The 25,678-nt window shown below is 44.2% G+C and overlaps 1 protein-coding gene across 1 annotated transcript in view; it reads left to right on the top strand.

Annotated features, from left to right (window-relative positions):
- The first annotated feature begins 4,591 nt into the window (after window positions 1-4,591).
- The window catches only part of rheb (Ras homolog, mTORC1 binding), a 64,045-nt gene continuing 42,958 nt past the window's right edge, over window positions 4,592-25,678 (top strand). Inside the window, exon 1 of the mRNA XM_055663919.1 lies at window positions 4,592-5,029. Within this exon, the coding sequence (XP_055519894.1) occupies window positions 4,978-5,029 (52 nt within the window). The 5' untranslated portion in view covers window positions 4,592-4,977. The remainder of the gene's footprint in view (window positions 5,030-25,678) is intronic.

Genomic DNA, 25,678 nt, shown 5'->3' with positions numbered 1-25,678 from the left:
CCCAGCATCGAAGCCCCAGGAAGCTCTAGGGGGCTGACGGTGCCCCTCACCCGCCTGGAATCAGCCACTCTTTTCCGAGTTCAGCGAGGGCGATAAATTGCCACAAAATGCTTCACAAACATTATCAAGAAATGCAACAGCCCCAACGTCTCCAGGGAACATGAGCTAAGTGGAGAATCTGATGAGAGACGGAGCAGCGGACCAGTGGTGAAGGACGTCAACAACATCAACACTGACAACGACGGCACTGTGGTGTAGTGGTAGAACTGCTGGCTCACAGCGCAAGAGACCCAGGTTCAATCCTGACCTTGGACTTTGTCTGTATGGAGTTTGTATGTTCTCCATACGACTGCGTAGGTTTTCTCTGGCATAGCGGTAGAGTTGTTGCCTTACAGCGGCAGAGCCCCAGGTTCGATCCTGACTACAGGTGCTGTCTGTACGGAGTTTGTACACTCTCCCTGTGACCGCGTGGATTTTCTCCGGGTGCCCTGATTTCCCCCCCAATGTACAGCTTTGTCGGTAAATTGACTTCTGTAAATTGTGATTTGTCCTTTGTGTGCAGGATAGTTTTAGTGTACAAGGATTGCTGGTCTGGCCAAAGGGCCTGTTTCCACACTGTATCACTAAAGTTTAAAGTAAATCTGCATCCGCTCAATGTGACCAATTTACTAAGAACCACCAGACATAGAATTAGTGTATGGCTGATCATCGGTCAGCATGGACTCGGCGGACTGAAGGGCCTGTTTCCAGGGCCTGTATCTCTAAACTAAACAGAATATCGTCTGTCCATGCCGATCTCTGAAACTTCGGCCCAATACCGCAGCCAGGACCACAGACCTTTATGACTGTTAAAACTCAACATTTTTGAGAACCAAAGTTTGAAGGTGGCAGAATCAGGGCAACACTTGTTTACTGTCTGAGTGTAATCTACTTTTCTTACGCTCTTGTACTTAAGTATTATTGTGCTTATGTATAGTAGTATTCCTACTGAACTGTATGCGAAAAATGAATTTCACTTTACCTTGGTGCATGTGACAATAAACTACCATTGATTAGTACGGGTGTCAAGGGTTATGCGGAGAAAGCAAATTATTCTTTGCTGCAGCTTTACAGGGCCAATGACACAACAGTACAACAAATAAAATAAACAATTATGCAAAAAATCATCCGTATCTTAGGTAACCAGAGAGTCTGCAAGCCAAATTATGCAGAGCAACCTTGTACTCCAGAACAACCAGAGCAAAAAAAGGACAAAGTGCTGGAGTACTCAGGAGCCTGGCATTATCTCTGGAGAGAAAGAATGGGTGATGTTTCGGGTCAAGACCCTTCTTCAGACTGATGTCAGAGGAGTGAGGGGTAAGGAAGTGTAAGGTGCGAAAACAGGACAAAGGGAATGGAGATCAAGGAAAATGTAGAGTAGATCATTGTTAGCTGGGAGAAGTTAACAACAAAGCAAACAGAGATAAAATGTAGTCGGAGGCAGTAAGACTGCTCGGAGAACTGGGAAGGGGGAGAGGATGGAGAGAGAGGGAAAGCAAGGGGTACTTGAATTTAGAGAAGTCATTGTTCATACCGCTGGGATGTAAGCTGCCCAAGCAAAATATAAGGTGCTGTTCCTCCAATTTGCACTGGGCATCACTCTGACAATGAAGGAGGCCCAGGACAGAAAGGTCAGTGTGGGAATGGGAGGGGGTGTTAAATTGTTTAGCAACCAGGAGATCAGGTAGGTTTAGGCAGACTGTGCGAAGGTGTTCAGCGAAACAATCACTGAGCCTGCGCTTGGTCTCACCGATATACAGGAGTCCACACCTGGAACAGCATCTCTGGAGAATCTGGACAGGTGACATTTTGTTGGGAGACTGCATGAAGTGGTGACATTGCCTGCTCCATCACAGTGATTGTCCTCCCCAACAATGCACCGCCTCAAAAAGGCAGCCAATATCATCAAAGACCCAGCTTTGAAGTTGTGTAGTAAAGGCAACATTGTCAAGGTTGATGCAAATGATATTCGAAAACCTGTAGAGACAAGGAGCTGCAGATGATGGTTTGCAAAAAAGACACAAAGTGCAAGAGTATCAAGTGGGTCAGACAGCATCTCTGGAGAACATGGATAGGCGACGTTTCCGAAATAGTGTTTTCTTTTGTAAACCAGCAGTTCCTTGTGTCTACAGTTATATTTGTGTTTTCTGGGAGATTTGCCAGCTCATCCAGCAAATTAGCCAATATTTCTGCATCACAGCGCCTGCAGTGTCATTTCTGGGACAACTAATCCAAGGGCAAACAGGCCATGTCATCATGTCAGACTGTGTCCGGAAGAAAAAAGTTCTGATGTGATTTGAATCAGTATATATCTGGGGTGCAGTCACTGTGAATAAAGTTATATTGAGAGTAGGAAAGATGTTTGCTATAGGAAGGATGTTGTTGAACTGGAAAGAGTGCAGAAAAGATTTACATGGATGTTTGCAGGACTTTGGGTGGCACAGTGGCGCAGCGGTACAGTTCCCCTCCCACCTCCTAACAACCCCCCCCGCCCCCCCCCCAATCTGATTCTGATTTCTTCTGCCTTGCACCCACCTTCAAATGATTCCCATTATTACTATCCTTACTTATCAGATCCCAGCGTGTTCTCCAGGCCGAAATGCAAATTCACACGTGCACAGTAGCACCTTCCAATTTGTGTAACATCCGACTCATGGAAGGGTCAGTGGCATGTAACCCTTACATAGAAACATAGAAACATAGAAATTTGGGTGCAGGAGTAGGCCATTCGGCTCTTCGAGCCTGCACCGCCATTCAATATGATCATGGCTGATCATCCAACCATACCTGCCTTCTCTCCATACCCCCTGATCCCCTTAGCCACAAGGGCCACATCTAACTCCCTCTTAAATATAGCCAACGAACTGGCCTCAACTACCCTCTGTGGCAGAGAGTTCCAGAGATTCACCACTCTCTGCGTGAAAAAAGTTATTCTCATCTCGGTTTTAAAGGATTTCCCATTTATCCTTAAGCTGTGACCCCTTGTCCTGGACTTCCCTAACATCGGGAACAATCTTCCTGCATCTAGCCTGTCCAACCCCTTAAGAATTTTGTAAGTTTCTATAAGATCCCCTCTCAATCTTCTAAATTCTAGAGAGTATAAACCAAGTCTATCCAGTCTTTCTTCATAAGACAGTCCTGACATCCCAGGAATCAGCCTGGTGAACCGTCTCTGCACTCCCTCTATGGCAATAATGTCCTTCCTCAGATTTGGAGACCAAAACTGTACGCAATACTCCAGGTGTGGTCTCACCAAGACCCTGTACAACTGCATTAGAACCTCTCTGCTCCTATACTCAGAGTGAGTAAGTTGTGGGAGCGTCTGTGGGGCACGAAGTTAGGCGCATCCAGACAAGAGTGTCGAGAGAAACCGAGGCAGAAGATGGAGAAAGCAAATGGATGCAATTGTGGATCGAATAAAAGAAGGGAATTGGTGGGGGAAATAAAATGGACCTGGGGTCGGGTGGGATGAGCGCAGAGAAGATGTAGAATGTGGAGGAGAGGAAAAGATCAGGGTGATATGTGCAAAGGGGAAATGTGCATGGATGAGAACGGAGGGGGTTTAACCTGAAATTGGGGAGTTCCATGTTCATGGTATTGGTTTGTAGGCTAACCAAGCAAAATATGAGGAATGCACAAACATGGAACTGCAGTTGCTGGTTTAAAAAAAAGCCACAAAGTGCCAGAGTAATTCAGCGGGTCAGACAACATGATGGATAGGTGACATTTCGGGTTGGGACCGTTCTTTATGATTTGGGTTCTGTTCTTCCAATCTGTGTGTGCCCTCACTCTGGCAATGGAGGAGGCCGTGGACAAAGAGATCTGTATCAGGAATGGAAAAGGGACTTAAAATGACCAGCAACCAGACATCCCTCTTCACTGGTCACGTCAAAGAGTGGGCTCCATTCTTCCAAGATGGCAGCTGGATGTCAAGATGTCCAACCCTCCATGAGGATCATTATATTTCCTTCTGCCAAATCCATCACCCTTTGTCTTATATTCATATTTTAAGGAAATCCTCAGTTCCTTGTGGATCAACCCTGTGGGAAAACAATAAGCTGAATCAGTCTACATGCACTTTTGAACTACAACTCCCAGCAATCAACGCGTGTTATGAAAGAGCGGGCGGGCCCTCAAGCGTCTTATCAACCAATCGGTGAACTGGGTTATGAATGGCGCACGGCTCGTCCAATGGGAGTGCGGGATTACCCTACCGGAACCGGAAAGGAGCCGCCTGACTGGCTGGTCTGTGCCCAAAGATCTTGTAGCTCCGCTATAGGATCTTTGTCTGTGCCGGCCGGCCGGATGATGGACGTGGCGTCCCTCCAATGGGCGGGCGGGGAAACGCCCTACGCCGTCCAACCGGTGGCGGGGGGGGGGGGGGGTGGGGGCGGGACTAGCGGGGACATCCGGTGAGGGGCAGGAGGGAGGATCAGACAGACAGACGGAGCTGCGCCACTCCGCTCCCAGCCCAGCCCGGCCCAGCCCAGCCCAGCCCAGCGCAGCCCGGCTCAGTCCCGGCCCAGCCCAGCCCGGCTCAGTCCCGGCCCAGCCCGGCCCCGTCCACACGCACCGGCCCCAAATAGAAAATACGTTGGGCACACATTCCTCTCCCCCTCCATCGATTACGCCCGACCGAGACCGCCCGCCCGCCCGCCTTCTGTTTCCTAAACTTTGCGTGTGTTTTGAAGCCTTCTCCACGCCCATGTAGCGTTGCTGTCTGTGGAGGTTTCAAGTTGCTTCTCCTCCCCCGGCCTCGGGGGCGTTCGCCGGACCCGGGATCGTCATCCTTTTATTTTTTAAAGTGTTTTATTTGTGTGTGTGAGTGAGTGAGTGAGAGAGGCGAGGGGGAAGTGGTCGTTTCTCTTTGACTGTTATTTCCAGTAAACTTTCTTTATTTGGTGGAGGGGCGGGGTCGGACCGTCGTCGTACAACACCATGCCGCAGCCGAAGTCTCGGAAGGTTGCGATCCTGGGATACAGATCAGTGGGTGAGTAGAAACACTGGCCCGAAGCCCAAGCGTTGAGAGCAAGTGGAACCGTCTGGCACAAGTGTGTACGAGGCAGAGTGGGTTCGGTGTTAATCCCAGGCCTAAAACTGCTTGTACAGCTGCTAAATGTTCTATATACAATCCAATTGCATCACTAACCTCGGGAAATGGCTGATCTTCCTCCTATCCTCCCACCCTCCTTCAATCCTATTCTTTTAAAAAAAATGTTGAGACTTGGACCAAGTGGTGGTGTGCTACCGGCTCCCGGAGGGGCTCTTGTAGTGGTGGATTTTCTCCTTTTTTCCCCCTCTCTGAAACTTTTTTTGTATTGCATCGTGCATGGTTTGTTTTGGGTTTTTTTTCGCCCTGCCTTTTTGTGGTTTGTTCCAGCAGTTTCCACTCACAAAGGAATTAATTCTGTGGGAACATTTACCTCGTGGAACGACTCCTTAATTTTCCTTCCCTCAAGCCGCTAGCTTTGTTTTAGTATTTCACTGCCAAGTTGGTTGTAATATAATTGTGATTGTGTAACTTTTGCATATATTGGATTGGATTTTACAATTGACAAAACACTCCGCTTTAATTTCATAATTTGATGAGGCTTTTGGGATGTTGTCTTTCGTTAACCTATGCTAAATGGGCCTTTTTGTCATTGTTTCTATCATTGGGTTTCACTTAACTATTTTTAAAGTAGTTTTATCTACTGCAGTGTTGTCCATCAAATTTCAATTTAACATAATGGGAAGGTCAGCTCTACAGTATTTTACAATTACAGCATTTTACACATGGTGAAAAACAAAGATGAAACAATCTGCCTTTTATACATGCTTTCAACTTTTGAGTTGTGGGTAGGTTTGCATTTACATAATATATGTATTAAAGATTTTGCCAAATTAAATCCAATGATGCATTCAGCAGAAAAATGTTGCTACATAAACTGAGGCTTTAATGCTGTTCTGTGATTGCTGATTTTGCCACTTCAACCAATAAAGATATTAGTTATTAACAGAAGTATTTATAATTTTAAATATTGGCAGCAGCTGACTTTCTTGAAAAATAATTCTGCTTTATATTTTTGAGGTCATGCGATATTCAGTATAATTCTGGATATGTAACGAAGCATTAGATTTCCAGTGCTATTAGGTGAAGGGAACATTGAATATTTTTGGAATATTATTCTTTCCCACATGGCAGAACTGTTTATTTTCTTTACAGTAGATGACCTGCATTTGAAAGGATATCTGACACCTAACATTTTGTACAAAATTAATCTATTTGATGAAGAAATAACCACTTTGATCACACTGCTTTAAGTCTGAAGTAGGATCTCTACCCAATATGTTGTCGGTCCACTCCCTCCACACATGCTGTGTGCCCCACTGAGTTCCTTCAGTGCTGTTTTGCTCTTAAACACCAGACTTTGCATGCCCATCTGATGTCAAAATTTGCCTCATCAATATCATGATTGTGCAACTATCTCACCATTAGTTCTATCCAGTGAAATATGACGATATATCAATGGTTTATTCTAGAATGCTAGTGTACATTTGTAAAAAACAGCTGGCATAATAGGGAACTATGAATTGAATCCAATGTGTTGTGTTCATATACCCAGCTTGGGTGTTTTTTGATTTGTCTCATTTTTACATGTTTTATTTGTGGGTGGATAAGCACACTGACAAATGAGACATTATTGGTATTAAAGTCCCACTGTATCCTTGTTTGAATGTTCTGAATTTTTCCACTGTGTATGTCATGTCATGGTATCTACATTAAATTGATGCTTTTTAGTACATTTGACCAAATGCTTCCATGTACGGCAATCCTCTTTCACCGTTACGCTACAGATTTATTTCCAAGGATTGCAGTGCTTTCATTTGTCAGCAAGTTGCTCCACTTTTTTTTTCAGGTCAATCTAATTTTATAGTTTCTGAATTTTATATCTTTTAATATTATACTTGGGTTGAAAATCCTGTTGACTTTTTTCTGCATTATAAATCCCCAGACATACTCTTATTAGTAGGAATTACTACTAACGTATAAGGCACACGCATCAACATTTAAACTAGCTCTAATTTCTCTCTTCAGTCTGATTTGGGAGGTATAAAATTCCTGCTTTAAATAAAAAAGGAAAATTATATATTAAACAAATCGTATATTAAGATTTTCCAGTTGGCATTCAGTGTATCTGAGAATTTTTGTATTGCTTTTGTTTGGACTTGGAATTTTGTTTACTGATAGTTTTATTTTCTAATCAACATTTTGAATATGATTAAAAATTTAAAAAGAACGGTAAATGCTGCAAAATCTGAAATACAACTGGAAAATCCTACCAAACACTCGTAACATCAAGTAGCTTCTGTAGAAAGAAAAACAGTTAATGCTTCAGGTCGACCTGAAACGTTAACTCCGCTTCTTTCCACAGATGTTCCACTGATACCTGCTGATTGTTCCCAGTTTTTGTTTTCGGTGTGGCTGTCATTTTTTCCATAACCATTCTGCAGTAGAGCTAATCACCTTCAATGTCCTCTTTTATATTGAAGTCTTTGCTTTGCTCATTAAATTCAGTGTTTTACTGCCAATCTGGTTGGGCAAGGTATGGAATAAAAAATATCACTTGAATAACTTGTGGGAAAAAAAACTGGGATTTCTACTTGGAGATTATTCATTGGAACTTGAAAAAAGACAACCGAAGCTTTGTTGAAATGAAAGGATGGAAAGTGAGATCTGTGATAGGATGGAATGCAGAGGATATGGTTAAGATAGAAAAGTAACAATTGAGTTCATTCTTCCTCAAATGCAGTGCAACATGGATCCTATGGTATAAATCATTCTGAAGCCACTTAAAGCATTGGTCACCAAGACTGATTGGGGATTACATCTTATGTGCAGATATTCAACTTTCCTGAAATTGTTGAATTCAATTTTGATTTTTTGCATGCAGAAGGGAAATAATGTACCTACTTGATGCCTTGTTCATCTCTTGTGACACACACTGCATTGCAAAGTCAGAGGTCAAAGACAGCTTGGCTCAGAATATGAGACAGGCAAAGAAGTGACAGGTTATGTGGACTGAATGGAGCAGTCATGCAATGTTAATTTCTGTAGAGATCACGGCATCTGCACCAAATACACTGCAACAAATTTGGAAGTGTACGCAAGTCTTTAAAGTTTTTTTTAGTTCAGAGATACAGCATGGAAACGTGTCCTTCGGTCGACGTCGAGAATTGATCGCCCATTTTCATTAGTTCCCTGTTATCCCACTTTTTCTGTACATTAAAGGCGATTTTACAGGGGAAATTTAACTTAAAAACCTGCACGTCTTTGGGATGTGGGAGGAAACCAACACAGTCATGGAGAATGTGCAATCTCCACACAGACGGCATCCAAGGTCAGGCTTCAACCTGAGAATCTGGTGCTGAGAGGTGGCAGCTATACCAACTGTGCCACTGTCCCTTCTTAACTGGAAGCATTTTGAATGCCTTACTTGCTACCAAGGGTACACGCAAGGCCAGGTCCTGTTGGTGATTGGGATGTCGTACAGGAAATGGTTCCAGAATGTTGAATTAGATCTGTGCAGCAAGTGGAGAAAAACTAAATGTGAAACCTGAAGGAGTGGAAGGCAAGAGGGAACTACACCATGTCTATAAATGAAGGGAAAGGGGTGATAGCAGAAGTTCTGGCAATCATTGTTGTATTTTCAGATAATGATGTATATAAACTCATTTAAAAGTGGAAACCGAGGCAATGTCATGGTGTTTTGGTTTAACCGTTTACGTTTACGTTATCAACATTTTATTCTGCGCTGAGGTATTTGGAAATATTTTCCAGATGTATTTATGCTGGGTTACGTAGATTGGTCAATTGTGGATTAATATTTTGCAAATGCTTTTGCAGGTTTTAAATAGTAGTTGAGCAACTGTCAGCTAGTTTTGAATTCCTGTGTTTATTGCTATTTAAAGTTAAATTTCTCCTTTATGGCTCATTGACGAACATGATTGTTGTGTATCCTGTTCATCATGATTGTTGTGGCAATTGGGCGAATGATTGTTGTTAATGATATTTGGAAAATGGAGGTTCCATCTTCTCAACCAGCCAAGACTGCAGATGGAAATGAAATGCTGAGATTTAAATACAATGAGTGTAATTATACTAGAATCATTTCAGAATACATATGGGTTAACTTTAATGTGTAGGAAGGAACTGCAGATGCTGGTTTACACCGAAGATAGACACAAAATGCTGGAGTAACAACTCGATGGGACCGGCAGCAACTCTGGATAGAAGGAATGAGTGATGTTTCGGATCGAGACCCTTCAAATTCTTTTGAAGAAGGATCTCAACACAAAATGTCGCTCATTCCTTTTATCTAGAGATGCCGCCTGACCCACTGAGTTACTCCAGCATTTTGTGTCTCTTAGCTTAGCTTTAATATGCATCAAATCCTTTGGTATTTTCTATGTGGTAAGATGATCCCCAAATTTCTCTCCAAAAATACTACGTTTAGAACTAATATCTTTAAATACTCCATTTAATAAGTCTCTAATTGTTTGCTATACTGTTCTATCATGCCTTCCTGCTGCCCTCTTTCACTTCTGCATTGAGCATTTCATTGCTTCAGTGAACCTCCAACCACAACCTCCGACCCCTTCCAATCATTTGCTACTTGGGGGAAATCAGTGTTTAACAACTTTAAACATTATTTAAGCTCTGGCATGTTTTTGTGTAGAAATATAATTTCTATAAGGGCTTCCTTGGAACTAACATCAGCTAATTGTTTCTAATTTTAATGGAAAATGTCTCATTTTTTATGATAGTTAAAAAAAAAGCTAGTTCAAGCTTCCATTGAATTATGCTGTTCAACTTTCTGAGTGCTTTCATGAAATCCTCTCAAAATTCAAGGGGAACAAAAAGGATTTAAAGCTTTTATTTTACTACCTCGCATCTGCCCAAAGTGCTCGTGGCATTTCTGATCACATGGCCTTAATCCTCTTTGATTTTTGTCACTCGTCCCAAGTTCCTTTCCCTCATTTCTAGTCAATAGCATCTATTGCTTATCTCCACAAATCACGACAGCTCTTTTGACCAAACTGGCATGCAAACAGCAGATTTGGGATTAAATGCAGTTTTCTACCTAGTTACTGTGTACAAAGGTCTTCATTAAGCACTCTTGTTACCGTCTCAGATTACAGCTATTACGCTGTTCCCAGTAGGACATCTGTATGTCCGAGCCACAATTCTCATTTGATCAAAGGTCACTCGACTATCTCACTCCTAAGTAATTTCTCCATTACTTTCACATTATTGTCGTACTTCTCGCCCAATGTCTGCCTACGAATTTAGGCTGAGAATGAGTTCCCATTCAATTAACTTACGGTTGTTCTGTAACTAAATTTCATTTATTCACATTTGCTTCATTATAGTTTCTGTCTTCAATATTATTGGAATGTTTAAATTAAGATGACCCCCACATAATTCGTCTTGGGAAAGTAATTGGGCTTTCCTTGCCTGCTCAGGCCTACGGATCCAGATCAGTGTGGTCATTCCTGTTGGCACTGGCCTTGACTTTGACAATTTATGACACCATTGGTGTGCCGTATCCAAAAAGTTAACCGGACTAACTCCACCACCAAGCTCTGGCAGTCATGGCTTTTGTAGTATACATACAGTCCTTTAGGATACGTTACGTTTTGTTACGTTACAGCCTTATTCTAAAATTGATTAAATTCATCTTTTTAATCATCAATCTACACACAATACCACATAATAAAAAGGCAAAAATAGGTGTTTAGAAATTTTTGCAAATTAATTAAAAAGAAATAACTGAAATATCACATTTACATAAGTGTTCAGACCCTTCACTCAGTACTTGTTGAGGCACCTTTGGCAGCGATTACAGCCTCAAGTCTTCTTGGGTATGAAGCTACAAGCTTGGCACACCTGTATTTGGGGAATTTCACCCCTTCTCTGCAGATCCCCTCAAGCTCTGTCAGGTTGGATGGGGAACGTCGATGCACAGCTATTTTCAGGTCCCTCCAGAGATGTTTGATTGGATTCAAATCCAGGCTCTGGCTGGGCTACTCAAGGACATTCACAGACTTGTCACAAAGCCACTCCTGCATTGTCTTGGCTGTGTACTTAGGGCTGTTGTCCTGTTGGAAGGTGAACCTCCATCTCAGTCTGAGGTCCAGAACACTCTGGAGCAGGTTTTCATCAAGGACCTCTCTGTACTTTGCTCCGTTCGTCTTGCCCTCGATCCTGACTAGTCTCCCAGTTCCTGCTGCTGAAAAACATCCCCACAGCATGATGCTGCCACCACCATGCTTCACCGTAGGTATGGTATTGGCCAGGTGATGAGCGGTGCCTGGTTTTCTCCAGGTGTGACGTTTGGCATTCAGGCCAAAGAGTTCAATATTGGTTTCATCAGACCAAAGAATCTTGTTTCTCATGCCTTTTGGCAAACTCCCAAGTGGAATGTCGTGTGCCTTTTACTGAGGAGTGGCTCCGTCTGGCCACTCTACCATAAAGGCCTGATTGGTGGAGTGCTGCAGATGTAGTTGTCCTTCTGGAAGGTTCTCCCATCTCAACAGAAGAACTCTGGAGCTCTGTCAGAGTGACCATCGGGTTCTTCCATTTAAGAATGACGGAGGCCACTGTGCTCTTCGGGACCTGCAATGCTGCAGAAATTGTCTTATACCCATCCCCAGATCTGTGTCTGAATACTTTCTGTAGAAAATGAAGGTCTGAATACTTTCTGAATGCACTGTATACAAGCACAAGCAGACGAACAGGCCTTGATCCATATACCTCCACTCCCTGCAATTACATGTGCTTATCTGAAAGCCTCTTAAATGCTACTGTCGTATCTACCTCCACCACCACCCCAGGCAGCTTATCAGTGGCACCACTTACTCTCTTTTTAAAAAATTAATTCCTGCATTTGACCCCTCCCCACTTTCTAATGATGTAAATATTTATGCATCTACCACCCTCCCAGACTTATCATGAGTGACCCCATTCTGTACTTTTGTTTTTCCTGTAGAAAGTGACCCCAGTTTAATTTCCTCAATCTAAGAATCTTAAATCCATCTCAGCCCATTAGCAATGTCCACATAACTTTTAGTATTTTTTTTTGACTGGTTATTTACATAGGGGGGTTTCTAAGTAGCATCTAATTGATGCCCAGTATTACAATTCAGTTGAATTTGTGAACATAATTGCTATTTAACACACTGTATATGGCAGTAATTATGCACAATATTATTGATGTATTTGAAATATTTCATTCAGCTTGTCTTAACCTATCAGCACTTTATTTATTGAGTTTAGTTTATTATTGTCATGTGTACCGAGGTACAGTGAAAAGCTTTTTTGCTTGCATGCTATCCAGTCAACGGTGGTAAGAATGATTACAATCTTGCCATTCGCAGTGTATAGATACCAGATAACGGGTATATAATTAATGCAAGATAAAGTCTGATTAAAGATAGTTCAAAGGTTGCCAATGCATAGATGAGAAGTCAGGACTTCATTCTAACTGATGAGGACTGTTCAGTTGCCAGATAACAGCTGGGAAGAAACTCCCTGAATTTGGAGGTATGTGTTTTCAAACTTCTGTACCTCTTGCCTGATGGGAGAAGAGGGACTGGCCGAATTGAGAATGGTCCTTGATTATGCTGGTGGATTTGCGTGATGGTCTGGGCTATGTCCACAACTCTGCAATTTCTTGCGGTCTTGGGTGGAGCTGTTCCTAAAGTTGTGATGCATCCCGATGGAATGGCGCATCTGCAGAAGTCAGTGTGGGTTGTTGAGGACATGTTGAACTTCCTAAGCTTTCTAAGGAAGTAGAGACGTTGATGTGCTTTGTTGGCTATTGCTTCCGTCTTTGTTGGCTATTGCTTCCGTCTTTGTTGGCTATTGCTTCCGTCTTTGTTGGCTATTGCTTCCGTCTTTGTTGGCTATTGCTTCCGTCTTTGTTGGCTATTGCTTCCGTCTTTGTTGGCTATTGCTTCCGTCTTTGTTGGCTATTGCTTCCGTCTTTGTTGGCTATTGCTTCCGTCTTTGTTGGCTATTGCTTCCGTCTTTGTTGGCTATTGCTTCCGTCTTTGTTGGCTATTGCTTCCGTCTTTGTTGGCTATTGCTTCCGTCTTTGTTGGCTATTGCTTCCGTCTTTGTTGGCTATTGCTTCCGTCTTTGTTGGCTATTGCTTCCGTCTTTGTTGGCTATTGCTTCCGTCTTTGTTGGCTATTGCTTCCGTCTTTGTTGGCTATTGCTTCCATCTTTGTTGGCTATTGCTTCCGTCTTCCAATAACTGTATATTTAACTTCGGGCTTCGTTTTCTTCTGAATAAGTGTCTCCCAAAAATGTTCTTCAGAAATCAAATCTAATGTTTGGTACTCTTAATTGGCCTTTCCTCAAAGAAAACTGAATAGCAATTAAGCTGACCACATCAAATATTTATTTGACTTTGTTGTTTAAGTGTGGTAGGCCTGCACTTTAGCAGAATAATATTTCGATTCACATAGGATATGCAAACCTCCAAAAAAAACATTGATTGACAGTATTCACTGTAATGCTAAAAATTTACTATGATCGGTCATTGTAGGTGATTCGAGTTCGAAATAGATTTTTATAGTGGAACTGAGTTAATGTATCTGTTTCTTGTAAGACACTTCCCTCCCCAAACCTTGTTATACTGGTTAGTTATCCTCTAATGAGCTTTCAATCAAGGTGAAAGGACTTGATCACAGCATCAACTGTCGATTTCCCTTCATAGATGCTGCCGGACCTGCTGAGTTCCTCTGATTTTAATTTTTTTGCAGCAGATTCCAAAATCTGCACTCCTGTGCCGTCATTGCAACATGATGACTTTATAAACAACACTTCATATTCGATAATACCGTGTTATCTTAAACCACAGTTCTTTGCATTTTCTTTGCTATAAATAAATTGAAGTTCTTTCCCAAGCAACAAAGAAAGGGGTTAGATTCCAGCAGATCCTTTATTTATGCAACCATTTGTTTTGCTGGGGGTAGATGGCAAGGAAAGAAGCTAGTTAATTGTCTTTGAGAATGGAGTAAATCAATATGTTTGGTTTGATCAGCTGAAACGTATGGAAATGTGTGAAGGACTGTTTCAACAAAAACCTTCCGAGTGTTTCCTAACCAGAAGCCTTGGATGAACCAGGAGATCCGCATTCTTCTGAAGACCAGATCCCGGGCATTCAAGTCTGGTGACACAGGTCTATAAAAAGTCCAGATATGACCTTGACAAGGCAATCAAAAAGGCCAAAAGGGACTTCTGCTCTAAGCTGGAGGATGATGCGGATGTTCGGCAACTGTTGGAGGGCTTAAATGCCATCACCTCCAAGGTGAAATCAGGAGGCAGCTCAAACTACAGCGAGGCATCACTCCCTGACGAGCTCAATGCGTTCTACACACGCTTTGCTAGGGAGAACAACGATGTGCCTTACCAAGCCCCCATTTGTCCTGGAGGTATTACAGTCACAGGGGCCGACGTCAGAAGATCCTTCGGGGGGGTGAATCTTCGGAAAGCGCCTGGACCTGATGGTGTACCCGGTCGGGTTCTCAAAACCTGTGCAGACCAACTGGCTGGAGTTTTTGCGGACATTTTCAACCTCTCACTTCTGAGGTCTGGGGTTCCCACCTGCTTTGAGAGGGCATCAATAATACCGGTGCCCAAGAAGAGTAAGGTGATGTGCCTCAATGACTCGACCAATGGCATTAATTAATGTCTGTGGTGATGAAGTGCTTTGAGAGGTTGGTTAAGGTACATATCAACTCCTACCTCGACTTCATCGCAACACCAGGTCAACGGAGGATGGGATCTCACTGGCTCTCCACTCCGCATTGGCCACTTGGACAATAAAAACACTTGCATCATGTTGTTGTTTATGGTCTACAGCTCGGTGTTTAATACCATCATCCCCTCCAAGCTGGTTACCAAGCTCATGGAACTGGGCTTCTGCACATCTCTCTGCAATTGGATCCTCGACTTCCTCATCCACAGACCACATTCTGTTCGAATTGGCAGAAATACTTCATCCTCCGTACCAATCAGTATGGGAGCACCTCAAGGCTGCGTGCTCAGTCCCCTGCTTTACTCACTCTATACCCATGACTGTGTAGCAGGAGATAGTGCGAACTCCATCAAGTTCGCCGAAGACACCACTTTTGTTGGACGGATTACACATGGTGATGAGTCAGAGTATAGAAGTGGGATCGACCGATTGACCAAATGGTGCCAGCACAACAACCTGGCTCTCAACATCAGTAAAACCAGGGAACTGATTGTGGACTTTGGAAGGTGAAGGATGAGGACCCATAATCCTGTTTATATCAATGGGACGATGGTGGAAAGGGTCAAATACTTCAGATTCCTGGGCGTGCATATTTCCGAAGATCTTTCCTGGACCCAGCGCACTGCTACAATTATAAAGAAGGCACATCACCGCTTCTACTTCCTGAGAAGATTACGGAGCTTTGGTATGTCAAAGAGGATTTTCTTGAACTTCTACAGGTGCACAGTAGAGAGCATACTGACTGATTGCATTGTGGCCTGGTTCAGCAACTTGAACGTCCAGGAGCGGAACAGACTGCAAAAAGTTGTGACCACTGCCCAGTCCATCACCTGCTCTGACCTCCCTACCATCGAAGGGATCTACTGAAGTTGCTGCCTCAAAAAGGGAGCCAACGTCATCAAAGACCCACACCATCCTGGCCACACACTCATTTCACCATTGCCATCAGGAAGAAGGTGCAGGAGCCTGAAAACTAACGTCCGGGTTCAGGGACAGCTTCTCCCCTACAGCCATCAGGCGATTAAACACAACAAATAAGCTCTGAACTACAACAGACTTATTATTGTTGCACTATATTTGTTTGGTTATTGAGTATGTGTGCATGTGTACATGTACCCACTGACCTTTTTTTAAAAAATCCCGTTATGTACTATGTTTACATATTCTGTTGTGCTGCAGCAATCAAGAATTTCATTGTTCTACCTGGGACATATGACTAAAACACTCTTGACTCTTCTCATGTCATTCATCCAGTGGCTATTATTGTCAGATGACAGAAGTTAGGTGCTCAAGAGCTTTTCCCAATTTTCAATAGCATGTCAGAGACTCCTTTCCATTGTTGCAATCTTTGCTTGCATTGATTGCAACTTTTACGGCTTTTAGTATTGTGTTTGAGAAATGCTCTCCAAATGTGTTCCCTATCCTTCATCATAATAAATAAAATCGATATTAAATAATAAATTGTGAAATAAACCCTTTATTGTAGAGAATATTTGTGGTTTTCACGAACGGGGGGAGAACTCTAATGCCTTAAAGGGGCACTGTTGCAGTATAACAGCCAGGAAATTGGTCCAACTTGCGCCATCTGCACTAGTCCCACCTTCCTGCGTTTGGCCCTTATCCCTCTAAATATTTCCTCACCTTTTAATACATTTCAAAACATTATTACAAGCAATTGAATTCTCTAAATTCTGTGCAAAACAGTTAATTAATGCATTTAAAAACCTTAAGTTTGCATTCATCTACTATATTAATATTTTCAATTTTTTTCTCCTGAAGTAAATGACTTTTCATATGAGAGTTACATATCCTCATTTGGTTGGACCATTGATACCCACCCCCAATTTGTCACACCCTGTTTCCTGATCCGCATTTCCTCCCTAGGTTATGAACACCCGAGGGACGGGTTTGCCGGCTGCAGGCATCTTCTGCCGTGTGAAAACTTGGTTCGTGGCAATATCTGATTGGTTGAGTGGAATATCCTAGTTAAAGTATCTGTTGCCCTTTGGCCTGTGTTATTTTAAAATAGTGCTGGGTAACTGCATTCCCAACTTGCAAACTTTGTGTTATATACACAATTCTCGGGAGTGGAACCCATTTTTAACTGGGGGAGGATATGTATGCAGCAGAACAGCTCAAGTTCCAACCAATATGACATTGGTTTTCAGTTTGCTGTAACATTACATGTAGTAGAAAAGCACGTAATTTGCAACCTAGAAAATGTGGTATAATTTTTACAGTCTGCATGACTTGATCCATTTATCGTTACTCTGCTCCGACTGCAGTTGGTTTTGATTATATCTCTCCGGTCATTGGAAATCAACTTTGTATTTATTGAGAACATGTTGTCCTGCATTCTTGGGTCCAGAACTGAAAGAAATGAAATACTGTTACAGAATGCATAATGCCGCTGTTATAAAGCTACGCTATGAAGGGCGTTATAGTTCAGGAAATACCCTGTTCCAGCAATTAAATTCAAAATAACAAGACTCATAGGCTTGCACTTTATAGTTATAAAGCATCACAACATCATAATTCAAGCGGGATAATACATTCTGTACCTTATGATACAAATCCTCCTAGCGATACAAAGTTGCTCATCTGACCATGAGCTGTACCATAAATTACCATAAATCTCTACCCCACCCCCTGAACGAACAGCCATCGACTCACTTCAGAACAACCCAGACTGGGTTATCAAACCCGCCGACAAGGGAGGTGCCATGGTAGTCTGGCGCGTCGATCTCTACAAAGCTGAGGCCACGCGCCAACTCTCGGGCACCTCCTCTTACTTACACCTGGACCATGACCCCACAGACGAGCACCAGGCTACTATCTCTAGCACCATCACTGACTTCATCAACTCCCGCTCCCTGTCCCCCCGAGCCTCCAACCTCATCATTCCCCAGCCCCGCACGGCCCGATTTTACCTTCTCCCCAAAATCCACAAACCTAACTCCTGGTAGACCCATTGTCTCTGCATGTTCGTGCCCTACCAAACTTATTTCCACATGCCTTGACTCCATCCTATCCCCCTTGTATAAATCCCTCCCTACCTATGTTCAAGACACCTCGGACACTCACCTCAGACCATCCCCTCATCTTCACCATGGACGTCCAGTCACTCTACACCTCCATCCCCAACCAGGATGGTCTCAAAGCCCCCCGGTTCTTCCTCGACCGGAGAATCAACCTATACCCGTCCACTGATAATCTCATCTGCCTAGCGGAGTTGGTCCTTACCCTCAATAACTTCTCGTTTGACTCCCATTTCCTCCAAATACAAGGCATAGCTATGGGCAAGCTTATGGGCCCCAGCTATGCCTGCCTCTTTGTCGGGTACGTCGAACAATCCTTGTTCGAGGCGTGCCAGGGCCCCGACCTCTACCTCCGCTACATCAACGATTGCTTTGGTGATACCTCCTGCACCCACACACAACTGACTGACTTCATCCACTTCACCACTAACTTCCATCCGGCACTCAAATACACCTGGACCATTTCCGACACTTCCCTACCATTTCTTGACCTCACTATCTCCATCGCAGGTGATAGACTTCTGACCGACATCCACTATAAACCCACTGACTCCCATGGCTGTCTAGACTACTCTTCCATCCTGCTTCCTGTAAGGACTCCATCCCCTACTCCCAATTCCTCCTCCTACGCCGCATCAGCTCCCAGGATGAGGTGTTCCACACCAGGGCATCGGAAATGTCCTCATTCTTCAGGGAGGGGGGGTTCCCCTCCCTTACTATAGATGAGGCTCCCACCAGGGTCTCTTCCATACCCCGTAACACTGCTCTCTCTCCCCATCCCCCCCCACTCGTAATAAGGGCAGAGTCCCCCTAGTCCTCACCTTTCACCCCACTAGCCGTCACATACAACAAATAGTCCTCCGTCATTTTCGCCACCTCCAACGTGACCCCACCCCTCGCCACATCTTCCCATCTACCCCTGTTCTCCCCCCACTCCCTCCGTAACTCCCTGGTCAATTCTTCCCTTCCCTCCCGCACCACCCCCTCCCGGGCACTTTCACTTGCAAATGTAGCAAGAGATGACTGCATTCAAGGACCCAAGCAGTCATTTCAGGTGCGACAGAAGTTCACCTGCATCTCCTCCAACCTCATCTATTGCATCCGCTGCTCTAGATGTCAGCAGATCTACATTGGTAAGACCAAGAGTAGGCTTGGCGATCGTTTCGCCGAACACCTCCGCTCGGTCCGCATTAACCAACCTGATCTCCCGGTGATTCAGCACTTCAACTCCCCCTCCCATTCTGAATCTGACCTGTCTGTCCTGGGCCTCCTCCATGGCCAGAGTGAGCACCACCGGAAATTGGAGGAGCAGCACCTCATATTCTGCTTGGGCAGTCTGTACCCTAGTGGTATAAACCAATTTCCGGTAGCCCTTGCTGCCTCCTCCCCTTCTCAGCTCTCCCTCAGGTCTCCTCCTCTTCCTTTCTCCTTTCTTCTCTCCCCCACCCCACATCAATCTGAAGAAGGGTTTAGGCCCCCCCCCTTGCCTATTTCCTTCGCTCCATATAGATGCTGCTGCACCCGCTGAGTTTCTCCAGCACTTTTGTCTACCATAAATTACATATGGCTTTTTAAATATAAATTCCTGTACACATATATTTGATTATAAAAAAAAATAGTAGCATGGACACTATTCAGATGAAAAGTGCTAGAAGGTCTCAAGGGAAAGTATTATCAGAAATCTGGGAACAGTCCCTTAATGTGGAATCAGCATGCAATACTTGGGTAATTTCCGCATCTCTACTCAATAATAAGAGCAGTTAATAACATCATGGTTAAAAGGACGAAAGGTGCTGCTTCCTCATTCATCATTGAAACCAGTAATAGGGAATGCAATGGTACAAAGGTGGACAAGTTGTTTTAAAAGAAAGCTGTTTTGCTATCGGCACCTGTCTCTATATTGACCGCATGAATGTTGTGCAAGTCTATTTTTGAACTGGCCTTCCCTTCTGGTAAGTCCTTGAATGTGGGGAATGTACTGATTGCCACTGAGTACACAAGTCCCATATGGTGCAATTGATAAGTATCATAACGAAAGCTTTTGACTCTTGAAACGGTTTGGTTAGTCAATTTTGGGCAGTAATCTGACAGTTCAAAGGTGTTTCCTCCAATCATATGTTGTTAAATGATACTTTCACAAACAGTAATTGTGCTGGTAATCTTAATTCTTCAAATTTTCCCAGTTAAATTGCAAATCATTTTTGTTTTACAGCAGTACCCGCTGACTTTTAACTAAGGTTTCATATTTCAATCCAAATTAATGATGGTAGTTAGAAAACAGTGTTGGAGTCGCTCAGCTGGTCAGGCAGCATCTTAAGAGAACGTGTAAGGGTAACGTTTCAGTCGGGACCCTTCAGGTTCATTGTAGGAGTTGGGGGAGAGAAAAAAGCTGGAAGAGAGGAGGGGCAGAACAAAACCTGGCAGGTAAAGGGTTGACACAGGTGGGAGGCTGATAGGCAGATGGTCGGATAAAGACCAGAGATGAAAAACAGGTTGAAGAGGAGTGAATTAAAGCTAGACAGGTATGAGATCTCTCCGCGAATTTCTGCGGAATTCGTTAAAATCTAAATCTCTATAAATGGCTTTCCGCGAGTCTGATGATCGAGGGCGCCGATTGGACGAGTGGATCGTCGGTGAGCAGGCAGGGACATGATGATTCCGCGCGGTGATTGGAGGAGGGTGGGGTCAGTCAGACGTGGAAGTGGGGGAGGGCGGGATTGAGGATAGTGAGCGGTGATTGGAGGAGGGAGTCGTCCTGGTGGAGTGAGGCTCCGGGGCTGGGAGTGCAGGTAGTGGTGGCACAGGGGGGTGGCAGCAGGAGAGTGGTCACTGAGCTGTGAACAGCCAGGGCACAGCTGCAGGGCCATGTTGGTGTCAATAAGTGTTTTAAAGCAAGTAGAGGGAGTGTGTGTGTGAGTCCTGGTAAACAGTGGGGAGAGTCTGAGTGAGTGAAGGTGAGGGGACGTCCCTGTGAGTGTGAGCAGTGAGGGGATCCCTGTGAGTGCGAGTGGGGAAGACCCTGTGAGAAATTAGGGGTAAACAGGCAAGAAAACGGTATCATTGCAAGGTACAATTATCAAAAAAAAATCTGCATAAAGGGGGGCGCTGCCCCCTTTTACCCCCGCCGGGCGCATTGCCCCTTGGAATCCTACAAGGGGTAAATGCCCCCTAGCCCCCATCTCTCTTCCTCTTTATTCCAGTTTTTTCCTGTCTCATGCCTGGCTAGAGGAAGGAATGTAGCTTAACACAAACAGGGAGAAGGTGGTATGTGTAGGTAGGAACTGCAGGAGCTGGTTTAAACCTAAGATAGACACTAAAAGCTGGAGTAACTCTGCGGGACAGGCAGCATCTCTGGAGAGAAGGAATGGGTGACATTTTGGGTCGAGACCCCTCTTCATTAGACAGTAGGTGCAGGAGTAGGCCAATCGGCCTTTCGAGCCAGCACTGCCATTCAATGTGATCATGGCTGATCATCCCCAATTAGTGCCCCGTTCCTGCCTTCTCCCCATATCCACTGACTCCGCTATCTTTAAGAGCCCTATCTAGCTCTCTTTTGAAGGTATCCAGAGAACCGGCCTCCACCGCCCTCTGAGGCAGAGAATTCCACAGACTCCCAACTCGCTGAAAAGGTGTTTCCTTGTCTCAGTTCTAAATGGCTTGCCACTTATTCGTAAACTATGGTCCCTGGTTCTGGACTTCCCCCAACATCAGGAACATGTTTCCTGCCCCTAGCGTGTCCAAACCCTTAATAATCTTATATGTTTCAATAAGATACCCTCTCATCCTTCTAAACTCCAGAGTATACAAGCCCAGCTGCTCCACTCTCTCAGCAAATGACAGTCCTGCCATCCTGGGAATTAACCTTGTGAACTTGCGCTGCACTCCCTAAATAGCAAGAATGTCCTTCCTCAAATTAGGGGACCAAAACTGCACACAATACTCCAGGTGTGGTCTCACTAGGGCCCTATACAACTGCAGAAGGACCTATTTGCTCCTATACTCAACTCCTCTTGTTATGAAGGCCAACATGCCATTTAGTTTCTTCATTGCCTGCTGTACCTGCATGCTTGCTTTCATTGACTGATGAACAAGGACCCCAGATCCCGTTGTACTTCCTCTTTTCCCACTTGACCATTTAGATAACAATCTGCCTTCCTGTTTTTGCTACCAACGTAGCCTCACATTTATCCACATTAAACTGCATGTGCCATGCATCTGCCCACTTCCCCAACCTGTCCAAGTCACCCTGCATCCTCACAGCTTCAAACTAGGGAGAAGGGGGTATGATAGTTGTATCATTCATCATTACTTGGCAGTCCAAACAAGTGCTTTGGTGATAACATGTTATCTATCACTTTTCCCCTCTGGCTTAATTTCCTGTACACTAGTGTTCTTTCAGTTCCATAATAGCTTTTTACACATTAAGACTTGGGCAGAATAAGTTGTGTATTTCAGCTTTTGACATCATTACTTTTGTATGAAAAGCAGTAGTTCAGCCAGCTAGTCAAGTGAGATGTGCAATCTTTAAATGATGTGTTTAAGCAAGAACTGCAGATGCTAGTAAAGCGGAGGTAGACACAAAATGCTGCAGTGACTCAGCGAGTCACTGTCTACCTTTAAATCGGGGGTCAGCAACCTACGGCCCCCAGGCCGAATGCGGCCCGTAACCCGAAATCATTTGGCCAGCAAGCGTTTATTTTATTTCCCGTAGTTATCCGGCCTGCAGACTTCCTTCATCTCCGGTACCCCCCGAGCGGGGCTGAGCGCCTGAGCAGTGCCAAGCTCTGGCTGTACCGCATCTTGCGCAAAGCCGCCAGCTCGGCCGCGCACCTTCTGTGTCTGGGCTTCTCTGTCGGGATCAGGTTGTCAATAGGCCAGGGACGAGCGAGTGTGAGTGTTTGAGCCACCACCTTCAGGACAGAGCCAAGCCAATGGTCCGTTGGTATGCCATGTTCGCCATTTCCGTAACTAAGGGCCAGTGCGTCCTGAAAGGGGCGGGATCTATGTGAACAAGTGATTTGATGCCTGCCATCCGGGACGGGGTGGGGGAGGGATCTATGTGAACACGTGGTATATGTGGCCCGCCATCCGCTCACAGACGTGCCACATGCAGAACAAGGTTGCCGACCCCTGCTTTAAATGTTGTGTACACTTGAAACAAACTGCCTTTCAAGTTAATGTTTCACTTTGTTCGAGGTCTTTGCTTTCTGTCATTGTTCTTGTTCTATACTATTTTTTCATTTTGAAGGTCTGTATTGCATTTTGCTGTCACCAAAATAGATGTGATTTTGAAATAGTTATGACATAGAAACATTTTGGTCACTTTGTAATTATGTTTGAGGTCGCACATGGAATATGCCATCTGTTTGGCTTGTATTACTTTTATTTATTTGTATCTTTGGAAATGAGATCTCTAGTCCCCACCTGGTTCCATCCGCCCATCATATCTCCCTTAAGTTCCTATTATTACCTTCCTTACTCATCAGATACCACTAGTGTTAGACTTTGTGTTCCTGCTTATCTCCTTCATTTCCTCCAGTCTCCGTTGCCTTTTCTTCCCCCCCCTTCCCCCCCCCCCCCCCCCCGTCGCACTGACCGCTGTTCTTTCAGCAGCTTTTTTTCGCTCCAGAATCGAACATATATAGTCTTTTGTCTTGATATACCACCAGTTGACTAATGTTGCTTGAAGGGAGTACAGTTGTGTTCTTTTAATAAGGATAGTAGCATTGGAGATAGTCTAAAGGAGGTTCAACAGGTTGATTCCTGGGATGTTGATTCCTTGTCTGGAAAAGCAAGGTGGTTTGTGTCTCTGTTCCATGGAGTTTTGAAGAATGAAGGGATTATCTTTTTCCAAATATAAGTTCCTAAGTGTGCCTAATAGAAACATAAAAAATAGGTGCTGGAGGAGGCCATTTGGCCCTTCAAGCCAGCACCGCCATTCATTGTGATCATGGCTGATCGTCCCCTATTAATAACCCGTGCCTGCCTTCTCACCATATCCCTTGACTCCACTAGCCCCTAGAGCTCTATCTAACTCTCTCTTAAGTCCATCCAGTGATTTGGCCTCCACTGCCCTCTGGCAGGGAATTCCATAAATTCACAACTCTCTGGGTGAAAATGTTTTTTTCTCACCTCAGTCTTAAATTACCTCCCCTTTATTCTAAGACTGTGGCCCCCCTGGTTCTGGACTTGCCCAACATTGGGAACATTTATCCTGCATCTAGGTTGTCCAGTCCTTTTATAATTTTATATGTTTCTATAAGATACCCCCTCATCCTTCTAAACTCCAGTGAATACAAGCCTAGTCTTTTCAATCTTTCCTCATATGACAGTCCCGCCATCCCAGGGATCAATCTTGTGAACCTACGCTGCATTGCCTTAATCACAAGGATGTTCTTCCTCAAATTAGGAGACCAAAACGGTACACAATACTCCAGATGTGGTCTCACCAGAGCCCTATACAACTGCAGAAGAACCTCTTTACTCCTATACTGAAATCCTCTTGTTATGAAGGCCAACATTCCATTAGCTTTCTTCACTGCCTGCTGTACCTACAGGCCAACTTTCAGTGACTGGTGTACAAGGACACCCAGGTCTCGCTGTACCTCCCCCTTACCTAACCTAACCCCATTGAGATAATAATCTGCCCCCTTGTTTTTGCCACCAAAGTGGATAACCTCACATTTATCTATATTATACTGCATCTGCCACGCATCTGCCCACTCACTCAACCTGTCCAGGTCACCCTGCAACCTCCTAACATCCTCTTCGCAGTTCACACTGCCACCCAGCTTTGTGTCATCCGCAAACTTGCTAGTGTTGCTCCTAATTCCCTCTTCCAAATCATTAATATATATGGTAAACAGTTGCGGCCCCAACACCGAGCCTTGCGGCACTCCACTCGCCACTGCCTACCATTCTGAAAAGGACCTGCTCACTCCTACTCTTTGCTTCTCGGTCTGCCAACCAATTTTCTATCCATGTCAACACCCTACCCCCAATACCGTGTGCTCTAATTTTAGTCACCAGTCTCCCATGCGGGACCTTATCAAAGGCTTTCTGAAAGTCTAGATACACTACATCCACTGGCACCCCTTCATCCATTTTACTTGTCACATCCTCAATAAATTCCAGAAGATTAGTCAAGCATGATTTCCCTTTCATAAATCCATGTTGACTCGGACTAATCCTTTTACTGCTATCCAAATGCCCCATTATTACCTCTTTAATAATTGATTCCAGCATCTTTCCCACCACCGAAGTCAGGCTAACTGGTCTGTAATTCCCCGTTTCTCTCTCGCTCCTTTCTTGAAAAGTGGGATTAACATTAGCTATCCTCCAATCCACAGGAACTAAATCCTGAATCTATTGAACATTGGAAAATGATCACCAATTCTTCCACTATTTCTAGAGCCACCTCCCTAAGGACCCTGGGATGCAGACCATCAGGCCCAGGGGATTTATCATCCTTCAGTCCCATTAGCCTACCCAATACCATTTCTCGCCTAATGAAAATTCCTTTCAGTTCCTCTACCCTCTTAGATCCTCTGTCCTCCAGTACACCTGGGAGATTGTGTCTTCCTTAGTGAAGACAGATCCGAAGTACCTATTCAACTCTTCTGCCATTTCCTTGTTGCCCATAATAATTTCACCCGTGTCTACCTTCAAGGGACCCACATTTGACTTTGCTACTCTTTTTCCCTTAACATATCTAAAGAAGCTTTTACTGTCCTTTATATTCCTGGGAAGGTATTGAAATGTTTTCACTAGAGGGAGAGTCACAAACCAGGA

Source organism: Leucoraja erinacea, chromosome 2 (assembly GCF_028641065.1).
Source record: "Leucoraja erinacea ecotype New England chromosome 2, Leri_hhj_1, whole genome shotgun sequence".
Classification (NCBI taxonomy): domain Eukaryota; kingdom Metazoa; phylum Chordata; class Chondrichthyes; order Rajiformes; family Rajidae; genus Leucoraja; species Leucoraja erinaceus.
This window is presented reverse-complemented; position numbering and strand designations above follow the sequence as displayed.